This window comes from Acinonyx jubatus, chromosome A3, assembly GCF_027475565.1.
Source record: "Acinonyx jubatus isolate Ajub_Pintada_27869175 chromosome A3, VMU_Ajub_asm_v1.0, whole genome shotgun sequence".
NCBI classification, from domain to species: domain Eukaryota; kingdom Metazoa; phylum Chordata; class Mammalia; order Carnivora; family Felidae; genus Acinonyx; species Acinonyx jubatus.
In genome coordinates, this window is record NC_069388.1 from 24,788,740 (window position 1) to 24,802,476 (window position 13,737).

Below are 13,737 nucleotides of genomic sequence, written 5' to 3' on the forward strand. Positions count from 1 at the left end.
GCTCCAGGTATGAGAGATGGGTCAGTTTTGCTTCCAGCTGTCTCCCCAGCACCTAAGCGTAATGTCTGACAGAACTGCTCAATAAATATCTTGTAGATTGAATGTCTGATACAATTGCTCAATAAATATCTGTGGAAGTGAATTGACTTGTCCTGGGTCACACAGACCAATGTTCCCATTTATATCCACTTGATTTAGAAGTTCATGCTATCACTTCTGCACAATCCTGCCTCTTGGAAAAACTCAAAGGAAAGATGTCTCCACACTGAGGATCATGGGCCCAGGAGCTTCCACACCTTTGGACTCTTTTAGAGTTAGATGTTGGTAGAGATGTGATGATGGGGGTGAGTGCCTACTAAGTTAGGCCGCTATCCATCATAATACCTTTTGGACACCGCACATTATAATCTTGACAGACCTGAGCCTGGCTCGTGGGGTATTTATAGGAGGTCTTGAGGTATAAAGTGCAGGCCCTAGGGTTTTGCCGTGGAACAGGCTAAGTTCTCATCTCATTTCTGCTCCCTGACCTTGAGCTGCGAGTGGCCCTCCCTGAGCCTCCTTCTTCCTGCACCATGTGGATAAATAAGCTTCACTTAGGGGATTATTGGTTGAAAGGATATCATCACTGGAAGTGGCTGCCCAGTAATTGTGGATTTTTTGGAAGCCTACCAGCCAGAAGAGAACTGTTGATGTTGAGAACAGCCTTATCAGTATCTCCCAGGCTTGAGGCCAAGGGGCCCATCTTTCAGGCCTTTGCTGCTTTCAAGTGGGTATTAATAGATACAGAAGGACCTTATCTCTTCCTTGAATTCACACTGGGAATTCTGGTCTTCCCTCCTTTCTGCTGCAGCAGGACAGGAGGGATTGTGGGAAGAAGGGCACCTGATTCTACCTGGGAGGTTGGGTACTTGAATACTTTGGGGAGAGCAGGGCTTTGGTAAACCTCTAGCTTTGACCTCACCAAGCATGAATAATAGCCTTTCATCTGCTAGGTAAGCTCATGCCCTTTGGGCCTCAGCTTGTCCATCATGAAATGGGGCAATAACAACATCTGTCTTCCTTCTCCAGCAACCAGTACAGTGCTTGGTGTATGACAAGTGCTCAATAACTGTTTGTTGAGTGACTATTGGGTATGAGAGGACTTTACAAAGAGAATGTTGCTGTTATTGAGACCCTTTGGGAAGATATGGAGAAAAGAAACTCCCATCTGGAATGAGACTGTTGCTGATTTCTCTTACCCTCTGTCAGAGTCTGGCTTGGTTATTTCAAATGAGACCTACCATTCTAATAATGGTGGCTTATCTGGGGAGAAGGAACAGGATGGTCCCATGGCTGGCAATCCAGCATAGGCCAGATTCTATCACTGGCTGGCATCACAGGTCTCTACTCCCGAATGGGCCTCAGTTTTCCCATCTCTACAGCAAGAGGCTTGTGCAGTCTCTATGGTCCCTTCCAATGCTGACACAATCTAAGATTTACAATGAGCAATTTCAAAAACTGCTTAGGAAACTCCTGCTGCTTACCTAAACCACCTCATCGTTTATAAAACACGTTCAGCTCCCTTATGCTTCCTATCCTCATGGCAAGCCTGGGAGAGGCCAAGGTAAAGTGCCCATTTTACAGATGAGGAAACTGGAGCTGAGAATTGTCCTCAAGGGGCTATAACTTGAGGCTGCACCACACATTTTGGTTATACAGGTATACTATTTGTTCTCAAATGTGAACCTGCATAAAAATCACCTGGAATTGAGGGGTGGGGTGGGTAGGGTAGTCCTTGTGAAAATGTAGATTCCTGGGCACTTAAGAGACTCTAAATTGGCAAGGCTGGGGTGGGCCCAAAGGTAACAAGTGCCCAGGTAATTCCGAAGCCTGGTGCCTAAGGACTACTCCTGGAGAGTCAGGGCCTCCTTGTTGTATGCTGGGTAGCTTCAGGCATCAGGCTGTTTCTTCCCTAACCTTTCTCAGCATCTGCTCTGGGCTGACCAGTGTTGGGAGGAGGCCCTAATGGAGCTCCCTGTCTTGGTAGGAGAGGCAGATGGAGAAATTGAGTGTGTGGTCAGTGCTGGAACAGAGGCAGCATTGGGCAATGGCGGCAGTGAATAACTAAGACTCTGGAGGGCTCTCTGGAGGAAGTCATGTTTATTCTGGGCCTCAGGATTTGATCCTTGTTTGTGTATTACTTGTTTTTTTTTTTTTTTTTCCCTGTGGGTCATCCCCACCAGATGGCAGGCAAGTTCATAGAAACGATCAAGTCTCAGATCTCTGCCCTCAGAGCTGGCACAAGGCCTGGCACAGAGAAGAGGACAATATTGGTTAAATCAGCTGACCTGAGCAAAGAGAAATGGCTGATGGAGAGGTCACAGGGCCTCAGGATTAAATGCATTTTCATGCTCAGCACCCTCACTTCCTCCCTTTGTGAGATCTAACATGGAGTTAATGGTGGAAATTCCTCATCATGTTGTAAACATTTGTTACCTCTGTTCCTCTCCTCCTCTCTTCACTAGACTGAGCTGTTCAAAGTCTGTACTAGGAATGAGGCACAAAGCAGACTCTCAAAACGTTTGTTGAATACAGGAGTGAATGAATGAGTTCAAGGAGAAGCTGTGCATTGGCTATTGAAGATTCCAGCTAAAAGGGGGCTTATAGGAAAGCCCCAAGCTGTGTTGAGCCAGATGTCCCTCCCCATTTTCTAGCAGCCCCCTTCTGCTCAAGCTGACAAGGACAAGGCAGGTGCAGGATTTGAAAGTAAATATATAGGTGGGGCAAGTTGAGGATGGGAGCAGCAGCTGGGACTTTGGAGATGGGCTTGAGAAGCTAGAAACGCGGAACAGCAGCACCTAGTTATCTAGACCGAGCTTGTTGGGGCTACAGGTGGAGGAATCTGGGGGTCACGTGAGGTCTGCGTATGGTGAGAAGTGCAGAACGGACCCTCTGTCCTAAAGGTCTCCACACACAGGGATCAGCAGGATGCGATGAGTCGGGGCGGGAACCTGGCCACCACGCCTGGGGTAGGGACAGTCCCCGCTGGGGGCGGGGAGTGCGAAACCTCCTGGCACCGCCCCGACAAAGCCTGCGCGCGCCCGGTTCCGCGATTGGCCGCGCCTCCTCGCGCCGACGCCCCGTCCCGCCCACCGCCGCCGGTCCGGTGCGCTGCAGCCAACGGGTGCTGTCGCCGTCGCCCACGTCACAGTCCAGACAGCCAATGATGGGAGCGCTCCGCGGCTCGTGGCTCTTTCGCGGCAAAAAGGATTTGGCGCGTAAAAGTGGCCGGGACTTTGCAGGCAGCGGCGGCCGGGGGCGGAGCGGGATCGAGCCCTCGCCGCGGCCTGCAGCCATGGGCCCGCGCCGCCGCCGCCGCCTGCCACCCGGGCCGCGCGGGCCGTGAGCGCCATGGCCGTGGCCGGGGCCCCCGCAGGCGGCCCATGCGCGCCGGCGCTGGAGGCCCTGCTCGGGGCCGGCGCGCTGCGGCTGCTCGACTCCTCGCAGATCGTCATCATCTCCACGGCGCAGGACGCCAGCGCCCCGCCGGCCCCCGCCGGTCCCGCCGCGCCCGCTGCCGGCCCCCGCGACCCCGACCTGCTGCTCTTCGCCACGCCGCAGGCGCCCCGGCCCACACCCAGCGCGCCGCGCCCTGCACTCGGCCGCCCGCCGGTACGGACAACACAAGGGACACTGGGCCGAGTGCGCGTCTGGACCCCCGTGCTGACCCGGGCGGGGCGCGGTTTTTGGCCAGGAGGCAACGGGGGCGGGGGAGGGGGGTGGGCCGAGGCTCCCGGGCTGGGCGGGGCCGAGCCTGGGTTGGGCCTCCGGGCCCCGCCCCGGGGTGCGGGGTGACCTCGGGCCAGTCCCCGTTTGCTTCTGTGCTCTGGGCCTCGGCTTCCCAGAGCCGCTCGAGGGTCAGACTCAGTGATAATAATGGCCCACGTGTATTCAGCTGGCGCTGCCTGTATGCCAGGTCTCTGGCAGACTTGGAGCCAGCTAAAACTCACAACCATGCTGTGAGCTCAGTGTTGTCACTGTGCCCATCTTGAATTGAGGCCCAGAGAGGGGAAGTGACTTGCCCCCGGTCCTACGGCTGCAAGTGGCGGGTCAGGGATTTGAACTGAGGCCTGCTGGCTTCAGACCAGAACTCGTGGCGGGGTAGTGGCCACGGCGCCTTGGGGAGGTGAAGGGGGGGTGTCCTGGAGCCAAACTTTTGAAGAGTCATCGAGGAGACCCTCCTTCCTGCCTAGATGCTCCACTGCCAGGTGCAGGCCTGGGCCTCTGGGGACAGGCCTCCTGGCTGGGAGGCCTTCTCTGCAGGGGCGGGGTGGTTGGGCCAGCTGCTGATCCCCTCCCTCTGCCTGTCCTTCCATCTGCCACCCTCCACCCTCACAGGCCCTGGTTGCCATGGAACCTCATTAATGAGACAGGCAGACCCCTAGGCCCCCAGGGAAGTACTGGGTGGGCTGGGCCTCAGGGAGCTGGAGTGGAAGCCCCCAGTGCCAGGAGAGAGGAAACATCCCAGGGAGATGCTTTGATAAAGTGCTGCTGCAGCAGCAAGAGGCTCAAGACTGGGGGGGAGCAGAAGAGGTGGCTGAATTGGAAGAAGGGAGTAGAGGCCCAGAGCTTGGACCCGTGGGCTTCAGGACAGGGTGTGGAGACCAGTTTGACTGGCAGAGCCTGTGGGTGAAGGTGGGGCTTGGGAGGCAAGCAGGGGCCAGGCCAGCCTGGCAGGATGGGGTCTCAGCAGGGGGCTTGGAACAAGTGGGAGGGGTGAGGCAGAGCCCAGGGCAAGGAGGTGGAAGCTGTCCAACTGCTTATGGGGGCCTGGGTGGCAGCTGGTCCCTGAGGCATCCCAGCAAGTCTCCCCTAACTCCCTTGGCCTCACGCCCAGTTCTGCCTTCCTTCCGGAATCACCAAGATGCTAATAATAATAACAATAGGAGCCACCATTGTTTTGAGACTGTTTTGTGTGTCAGGCTCTGTGCCAAGCACTTCACCCAATTAATTCTCAACAACCATCCCCTTTTACAGATAGAGAAGCTGAGACCCAGAGATGGTAGGTCATTCAGCTTAGTGAAATGGTGGGGCCAGTCCAAACTTCCTGAGCGGTTAACCAATTAACCACCAAGATGCCTTGCCTCCTGGAGATGCTAATAGAGGGCGAAGGAAGTTCACAGACCCTTCTAATGGGTGAAAGAAAGGAGGAGGATTCTACCAGGGGTGGGTCACCTATATCCCAGTGGCCTGTCTCTGCCGGTGCCAGCTTGGGTCCTGGACATGAAAACTGCATTTAGCTGACTGATAAGTACTTAGCAGGCCTGGGGCTGTAGAAGCTGAGCTCCACGCTGAGAGGGACTGCCAGAGACTGGGCTGAGGAAATGTCCTCCACCCCACCCCCAGTGGTGTCAGAGGCAGCCTCTGTGAGCCTGAGCATTCCATTCATTCAGCTGTTGTTGAGTTAGTGAACACCCAAGAGGTAGTAGACACAAGCAACTAAAAACCTCTGCCCTCAACAGGACTTAAGTGATAGTAGCCACTTCCTGTCAGTGGATGGTAGGGGCGAGGGCTGGCACCATCCTGGAGCTAAAGCCCAGAAACATGGGCCCAGCTTTTGCCCTCCAATACCTCCCAACTCCTGTACCTCTGGGTAGCCACTGGCCATATGAGCTGTGGCCTCCACTGACCCTCTGCACTGGCATTTGTTTGGGACAGTCTTTGAAACAAGCTACAGGTTCAGCTTCTGCATCAGTGAGCATTCATTGAGCATCTCTAGTGTACAAGTCTCTATGCAATTCAGCCATTCCTCCAGGCCCTTCCTGTCCACCTCTGTCCTGTCATGGCTATTAAAAAACAAATTAAATATAATGCACATTTACTGGGGTGCCTGGGAGGCTCAGTTGGTTGAGCCTCCAACTCGAAATTAATTTCTATTTAGGTCCTGATCTCTGGGGTGAGATTGAGCCCCACGTCAGGCTCTGCACTGAGCTTGGAGCCTGCTTGGGATTTGCTCCCTCTGATCCTCCCCCATGCATTACTCCACGCGTGTGCCTGCTCACTTTCTCAAAATAAACATTTAAAGAAAATACACATTTACTACAGAAAAAGAGACTAAAAAGTTGAAGGGGGCAGAATGCCAGCCCCATCCATTTTTCCTTCTGTTTTCTTTTCCTAAGCCTCTTTTTTTTTTTTAAGGTGGTTGTGACAGCTTTCTTTTTCTTAAATTTCAAAAATTGTAGTTTTTCCTTTATTTCTGTGTTCAAACAGTGGATCATCCACACCTTACAGATATGGTAACAGTCCCCCATGATTGTCCCCCACCCACACACCATACAGAGCTGGCTCCTAGAATGGATTCTAAAAAATATTTTAGATATTTAGAAACTGGAGAAAAATGTTTCGTGAGCTTTTTAGTCCAAAAAGGGATCATACAAATGCATTGCCCTCTAACGTTTTTCTTGTCATTATGTCTTCGAGAGGATTCTGTGTCACCCTGCCTCAGTCCTGGACAGCTGTGTGGTATTCTAGGGGCTGAATGAGCCACACTTTTTGTGCCTCCCCTTCCACCGATGGGTATTTGAGCTGTACAGATTTTCTTTTTTTTTTTGCCAGTGTTCTGTGTTTCTTCACCTCTGCCTTCCCAGGCCCCTGTGCTAAGATCTCTAGAGAGCAGTGGTAGAAATTGACATTTGCTTGAGGCCTTGGTTTAGGGTGTGGCATTGACCTGTCTTCAGGGGGGGCAGGGGCCTGCAGAACAGGGAGAAGAGGAGGGGAGGGGTGCCGTTGGCAGGAGCATGCTAGGTTCAGGCGCCAGGGGCAAGGCTGGAGAGGAGGTACATTCTGGTTGGCTTTTCGGGGCTAGGTTCTGGACTAGGCTCTAGGGAGGCAGGACTCATGGTAGATAGGAACGTGGGCTCAGTGCCAGCCTGTTAGGACTCATCCTGGCCCTGCCTCTCACTGTCTGTGCAACCTTTCCGAGGTACAGTTTCCTCGGGCAGTGGAAGTCATCATGGCCTCTGCTTGCAAGGTCCAGGCAGAAGCTTTGATGACCGAATGCAGGCAAAGCAATGATTTAGCAGTACCCATTACACAAGAGGCACTCAGCATGTGTGAGTGCTTCTGTCCCTGGGACACCTGAGGGAACCTGTGAATGTGCAGTCAGAGGGAGGGTCTGTGTGGAGGTTCATATAATAACCAGTAGTTGATGCCAGGCACTGCATCCAGTGATTATTTAGGCCCAGTGCCTGCCTCCGAGGGGGCCCTGCCCTCCAGGTGAGACAAACACATCTGCAGAAATTTGTATTGAGAGATAATGTGGGGAAAGATCAGGTATGAGGCACTTCAGTGGGCGAAGGGACCCGGTCTATTGCAGGATCAGAAAGTGATGGGGAAGGTGCCTGCCCCCGGAGGTGGAAGGAATTGGTGTGAAGCGTAGGAGGGAAGGAGGTGAGGGCACTCCCGGGAAGGAACCAGTATGGGCTAAGGCTTAGAGACCTGTCTCAGCAGAAGTGCAGGTGGAGAAGTGGCAGAGGTGGACACTAGGGTAGAGAGGGACAGATGGAGGTGGGGAGATGGCTGAGTGGTCCACATGGGAGGAGATAGTGGCTGTGGTGATGGGCTTTCTTGGCAACTGCATGTGATGAGGGCATGGCTGCCGAAGGTTCTAACTGGGGTTATGTGTGAAGGAGGGGTATGGCTGGTTTGGGTCAGGCTGCACTTGAGAGGCCTGTGAGACTCCATCCTCCAGTGTGGGTGACTAACCCGTGGGGTGTTCTGGGTGGAGATCCTGGCTCAGCCGCTTCTGGGCGGTATGACATTGGGCCTCTCTGAGCTTCAGTTACGTTATCTGTAAAATGGGGCCATTATTGTGCTGCTAGTCCCACAAGACGGACTGAACATGCAGAGCATGTGTGAGCACCAGCTGCTGCCATGTTCAAACAAAAACCAGAGAGAGGAGGCAACTCGCCCAAGGGACCTATATCCTAATGGCATAAAACAACAAACAACTAATACAATACCGTATGTGAGCTATACTAGAATTGAAATTAAAAGCTTAATTAAAAAAAAAAAAACAAGCATTTATTATCACACAGTTCTGGTGGGGTAGGAATTCAGAGGAGACTTAGCTCAGTGCCTCTGCTTCAGGATCTGTTCTGAGGTTGCAGCCCAAGTGTCCGGCCAGGTTGCAATCATCAGAAGGCATGACGAGGGTTGGAGGACCTGTTCCCAGGCTCACCGGTGGTGCTACTGCAGGAAGCCTCAGTTCCTTGTCCCCCTGGGTCTGTGTGACATGGCAGCAGCGGTCCCCAGAGTGAATGGTCCAATTCAGAGAACAAAGAGGAAGCTCCAGTGCATCTTGGACCCCGTCTGAGAAGTGACTGGTCACCACTTCCATCACGCTGCTCATTAGAAGCAAGATACCAGATCAGAACTATATTCAAGGGGAAGAGAATTAGGCCCTGTTTTTCGAAAGGAAGAGTACCAAGAAATATGCAGACAGGGGCGCCCGGGTGGCTCAGTCGGTTAAGCAACTTGACTTTTGCTCAGGTCATGATCTCACTGTGCGTGGGATTGAGCCCCACTTCGGGCTCCACTCTGACTGCGTGGAGCCTGTTTGGAATTCTCCGTCTCTGCCCCTCCCCTACTTGTGCATGTGTGTGTGCATGCGTGCTCCCTCGTGTGCGCGCGCGCTCTCTCAAAATAAATAAAAAAAAAAAAAAGAAATTTGCAGACATATTTTTAAACCACCACAGGCCCCCAGGGAGATAGTAGTGGAGCTAGAACTTGAACTCGGGTCTTCTGCCCTCCACTTGAGTGATCTGTCCTGTGTGGTAGGATTGTGTCCCCTGGGATCCCTCACACACTTAGAATGCCTGGTAGAGAAAGTGGGGCAGGGGTGGCCCAGGAGCACCAAGCCCTAAATTAGGTCTATTCTGGCCTCACTTCTGGTTATTGGGCATCATCCCATTGTTTCTACCACAGGTAAAACGGAGGTTGGACCTGGAAACTGACCATCAGTACCTGGCCGAGAGCAGCGGGCCAGCCCGGGGCAGAGGCCGCCACCCAGGAAAAGGTACCCACAGAACTTGGGCTGGGGCAGGCCCCCTGACCCGGCCCAAGTTGGGGGTGTGGACAGACAAATATGCTTGCAAAGTGAGCTCTGGCTGTCAGGCCTGGACCTGAGCCGGGCCTCTGGAGGCCCTGAGGGGCAGCTGGAGTGGCCGCCCGGCATGGCTTTCCAAACCCTGGGGGGTGGGGAGTTCCCCAGCCAGAAAAGGAATGCCATGTGGTTGGCAGGCGGCAGCCCCAGGGCCTCCCCGTCAGCTTTGCCAAGGGGAAGGAGCCATCTATCCCTCCCACCCCATCCCTCTGCCCTGCATTGCCAGGAAGGCTGGCCTGCCTGGGGTGGGGGGGTGCTGAGGGAGCCACCTCGCCTGGACCCCCAGGTGTGAAATCCCCAGGGGAGAAGTCACGCTATGAGACATCGCTGAATCTGACCACCAAACGCTTCCTGGAGCTGCTGAGCCGCTCAGCTGATGGTGTTGTTGATCTGAACTGGGCGGCTGAGGTGCTGAAGGTGCAGAAACGGCGCATCTATGACATCACCAATGTCCTCGAGGGCATCCAGCTCATTGCCAAGAAGTCCAAGAATCACATCCAGTGGCTGTAGGTACCAGCCAAACAGGAGGGCAGGCAGAGACTGAGGCACAGGGCTGGACCAGCCTGGAGGAGCTGAGAGCAATACCCACCATGGCTGCCCGCATCCTTGTCATATAGCTGGGGAAACTGGGGCTTAGGGAGTAGAGGAAGGTACACAGATCTCACATATGCAGCTTAATGCACCTTCATGTATTTCTTTGCCTGGGGAGCCACCATCCAGATCAGGATAAAAAACACACCCAGCACCACAGAAAGTTCCCTGTGCTGCTTCCCAGTTGTTGCCCACCCCTCACACCGTTAGGTGATCACTCTTCTGTCCTCTGTTGCCATCAATGGGATTGTCTAACACATCTGCTTTGTTCTTGTTAATTCTTGTTTTATTTTTCTCCTCTCCTCTCCCCCCCCGGCCATCCTACTCCTCTCTCATTGACACATCTGCCTTTTCAGTTTTTAGCAGATGATTCCATTCTGCATCATTTTTTTTCTTTTTACTTGACCACATGTCTTGGAAGTGCTTCCACGCCTGTACATCCGATGCATTCTTATCCTTTTATACAACTTTATAGTATTCCACAGCATGCCTGCACCATCATTTACTTATCCTGCTCCCTGTGAGGGATATGCTGGTGTTTACAGACATTCAGGCCCAACTTTAGACCCCTGCCAGTCTGACTTGGAGCCCAGTTCAGCTCTCTGCTGCTTCCCAGTGAGAAGCCAGACCCAGAGAGGGACAAGGGCTCACTTAGATCTCACAGAACAGGCAGCAACAGACTGGGTGCTGAGGGTCCGGGCTCCTGGGCCAGGAGCTACAAGCCCTCTCTTTGCCTCCTGCAGAGGCAGCCATGCAGCAGTGGGGATCAGTGGGCGGCTTGAAGGACTGACCCAGGACCTCCGGCAACTGCAGGAGAGTGAGCGGCAGCTGGACCACCTCATCCATATCTGTACTGCCCAGCTGCGGCTGCTTTCTGAGGACTCTGACAGCCAGCGATATCCTTGGATCTTTGGGATGGCCCCCATGGAGGACAGGACTGGCGGGTGGGCGTCCCATCCAAGTGGGACTGTGAGGTTACCCTGGGCCCTGGATTCAGGAGAGGGCTCTGGCTTTGGATGCAAGTTCTGGGCTCAGCATTTACTTGTTGTTATGCTGGACAAGTTACTTAACCTCTCTGAGCCTCAGCTTCATCTGTAAAAGGGGAAAGTAATCAATTCTGAAATTGCACAGATTAAAACAAGAAAACTTAGTACAAGCAATAGTAAACATTTATTTGGTAGTGATTCAGTACATGGCCATAGCTTCATAGCTAGAGATCTAAGTTCTTGTTTGTCTTTCATCTAGAAAAATAGTAACTTATTTTTAAGATTTTATTTTTAAGTAGTCTCTGCATCCAACATGGGGCTTGAACTCACAACCCCGAGACTAAGAGTTGCACACTCCACTGACTGAGCCAGCCAGGCGCCCCTAGAAACTTTATTTTCAAATAAGGGGTTTGTTTTGTTTTGTTTTGTTTTGTTTTGTTTTGTTAGTAAGTACCCAAATTATGTTTAAAAGTTTTGGAGACAGCCACCAATTGACACCAAGATCATGGGTCAGAATAAATTCTCAGCACCAGGCCTGGAGTTGTCTTACATAACTTACATGAAATTATTGCAGGCAACCATCATTACTTTGGGATTAGATGGGTAGAATGGTCTCACTGTACAGATGTGGAAATTGGGGCTCAAGGTGTGAGATAGGCCCAAGCACCAACTATGTGCCAGGCCCTGGGGTGGGGGATGGAGAGGACAAGAGAGACTAGGTAGGTGTGGGCTCTTATGAATCCTCTGGGTGGGTGGCCCCAGAGGTCATAGATCACGTGGTCCTTGACTCCACCAACCCTGGCCTACGTGACCTGCCAGGACCTTCGTAGCATCGCAGACCCTGCAGAGCAGATGGTTATGGTGATTAAGGCTCCTCCAGAGACCCAGCTCCAAGCCATAGACTCCTCAGAGGTGAGACTCGGGACTCTAGACCTGACCAGGACAGGCTGGGGTGGGCTGGTGGTCAGCTGAGCCTCAATATACCCTGCCTGCTGCCTCCACCCAGACCTTTCAGATCTCCCTTAAGAGCAAACAAGGCCCCATTGACGTTTTCCTGTGCCCTGAGGAGAGTGCAGGCGGGATCAGCCCTGGGAAGACCTCATCCCAGGGGACAGCTTCTGGGGAGGAGGACAGGGCAGTTGACCCTGCTACCACAGTGCCACCACCGTCATCTCCCTCCTCATCCCCTGCTGCGGATCCCAGCCAGTCCCTGCTCAGCCTGGAGCAAGGTGGGTGAAGGGTGGGTGGCTGGGTGGGGTGGGTCTGGGCTCCTCTCCCAGCTGGGTGGGCAGGCGTGACAGCCCCCTCTGCCCTCCCCGCGGGCCGTCCCCGGCCTGTGATGCTCCCCCATCTCCCCAGAACCTCTGCTTTCCCGGATGGGTGGCCTGCGGGCCCCTGTGGACGAGGACCGCCTGTCCCCGCTGGTGGCGGCCGACTCGCTCCTGGAGCATGTGCGGGAGGACTTCTCCGGCCTCCTCCCTGAGGAGTTCATCAGCCTGTCCCCTCCCCACGAGGCCCTCGACTACCACTTTGGCCTTGAGGAGGGTGAGGGCATCAAAGACCTCTTCGACTGTGACTTTGGGGACCTTACCCCCTTGGATTTCTGACGGGGCTTCGGGGGACCAGGGCCTCCTGAGATCCCACCCTGTCTCTGCAGCCCTGGAGCCCCCTGCCCCTGGCCGTCCCCCCAGCCCGATTGGAAATGTTTAATTTATACCCTATCTCCCCTATCTCTGGAAGCTTCTAGCTCTGGAGTCTGGCTATGGCCAGGAGGCTGAGCAAGCCAGGAAGGGAAGGATTCTGTTTGTGGTGTGTATGTGCATGCACCCAGCACCCAACATGTGTGTACACGGGGTGAGTGGTGTGTGAGCATGTGTGTGTGCATGTACCGGGGAATGAAGGTGAACACATCTGTGCGTGCACTGAAAACACGCCCCAGTGTGTCCACGTGTGTGTGCATGAGTCCATGTGTGCGCGTGGTGGGGGCTCTAACTGCACTTTTGGTCTCCTTGCTCCAGGGGCCCCACGAGGCCCAGGGTGGCCACCTGCCCCCAGAATCCTGCGTGCTGACCAGGCCAGGTGGAGAGGCCTTGGCCTGCTTGTTTGCAGGACAGCGAGAGCACTTCTGTCGTCTTAAAAGGTTTTTCTGATCGAAGCTTTAATGGAGCGTTATTTATTTATCAAGGCCTCTTTGGCAAGCCTGGGGCACCAGCTAAGGGTAGGAAGGATGTGGGACTGATGCCCCAACTCCCTATACGCCTGAGCGAGGGCGGGGGTCCCTAAGCTGTAATTTGCCCCACTCCGAAGGAGCTGAGGCCTGAGCGGTTTATTTATTGGGATATTGAGGGAGGGAGACAGACTGACTGACTGACAGCCATGGGTGGATTGAGGGGGTGGTCCCTTCCCAGGGGGTCACTGCAGGACCCCATCTGCCCCCCAGGATGGATGTGAGATGGGAGAGGTGAGTGGGGGACCTTCACTGACAGGGTGGGCAGGAGGGGTGGGTGAAGGGCTGCTCCTAGCCCAGACCACAGGGGCCCCTCCTGTGGCATTTGAAGTGCCCCCTCTACCCCACTTCTTGCTCTGCCCCACCCTCCAATCTGCACTTTGATTTGCCTTCCTAACTGCTCTGTTCCCTCTTGCTTTGGTTTTAATAAATATTTTGATGGTGTTTGGGCTGGGTTTTGGGACTGTGTTCTGGGAGCAAATCTGAGAGAGGGAGACGTAAAGGTTGCTGGGAAAACACCCCTTGTCTACTTCCCCACTCCCTGCCCCTGCTTGGTTTCATTTCATTTGAGCCTCCCAGCCACAAGAAAGGTAGACTTCATCACCATTTTTATCCTAACTTAAAAACTGATCCAGTGAAGTGGTAAGTGAACTCCCCTCCCTTTCTCAGTCCCAGAGAGGCCACTCTGATTGCTGTGTTCCTTCCAGATGTTTCTGGGCATTTATAAATATGGAACAAATAATTACAACAGGCTGATTATGTGTCAGGTTCTTTCAGGTTCTGGGGACACA

At 53.7% G+C, this 13,737-nt stretch overlaps 1 protein-coding gene across 3 annotated transcripts; it reads left to right on the top strand.

Moving 5' to 3' along the window:
* Positions 1-1,777: 1,777 nt before the first annotated feature.
* On the top strand, positions 1,778-13,390 carry E2F1 (E2F transcription factor 1). Of its 3 annotated transcripts, XM_053200065.1 has the most exons (8): positions 1,780-3,651; positions 8,965-9,055; positions 9,429-9,648; positions 10,477-10,629; positions 11,517-11,631; positions 11,726-11,948; positions 12,079-12,264; positions 12,738-13,390. In XM_053200065.1, the coding sequence occupies exons 1-8, from the start codon at positions 3,391-3,393 to the stop codon at positions 12,854-12,856; spliced, it is 1,368 nt and encodes a 455-aa protein (XP_053056040.1). In that variant the 5' UTR covers positions 1,780-3,390; the 3' UTR covers positions 12,857-13,390. The 3 variants fall into 3 exon arrangements, with proteins under 3 accessions (XP_053056041.1, XP_053056040.1, XP_026925674.1); XM_053200066.1 differs by lacking the exon at positions 12,079-12,264 and having other exon boundaries at positions 1,778-3,651; XM_027069873.2 differs by having other exon boundaries at positions 1,783-3,651; positions 12,079-13,390.
* The last annotated feature ends 347 nt before the right edge of the window (positions 13,391-13,737 follow it).

Bases quoted from the DNA above. Each gene is read 5' to 3' on its own strand.
- E2F1 (XM_053200065.1), top strand. From the start codon at position 3,391: ATGGCCGTGGCCGGGGCCCCCGCAGGCGGCCCATGCGCGCCGGCGCTG. The intron at 9,649-10,476 runs GTAGGTACCAGC...TGCCTCCTGCAG, and splicing joins AAGAATCACATCCAGTGGCT to AGGCAGCCATGCAGCAGTGG. The intron at 11,632-11,725 runs GTGAGACTCGGG...GCCTCCACCCAG, and splicing joins AAGCCATAGACTCCTCAGAG to ACCTTTCAGATCTCCCTTAA.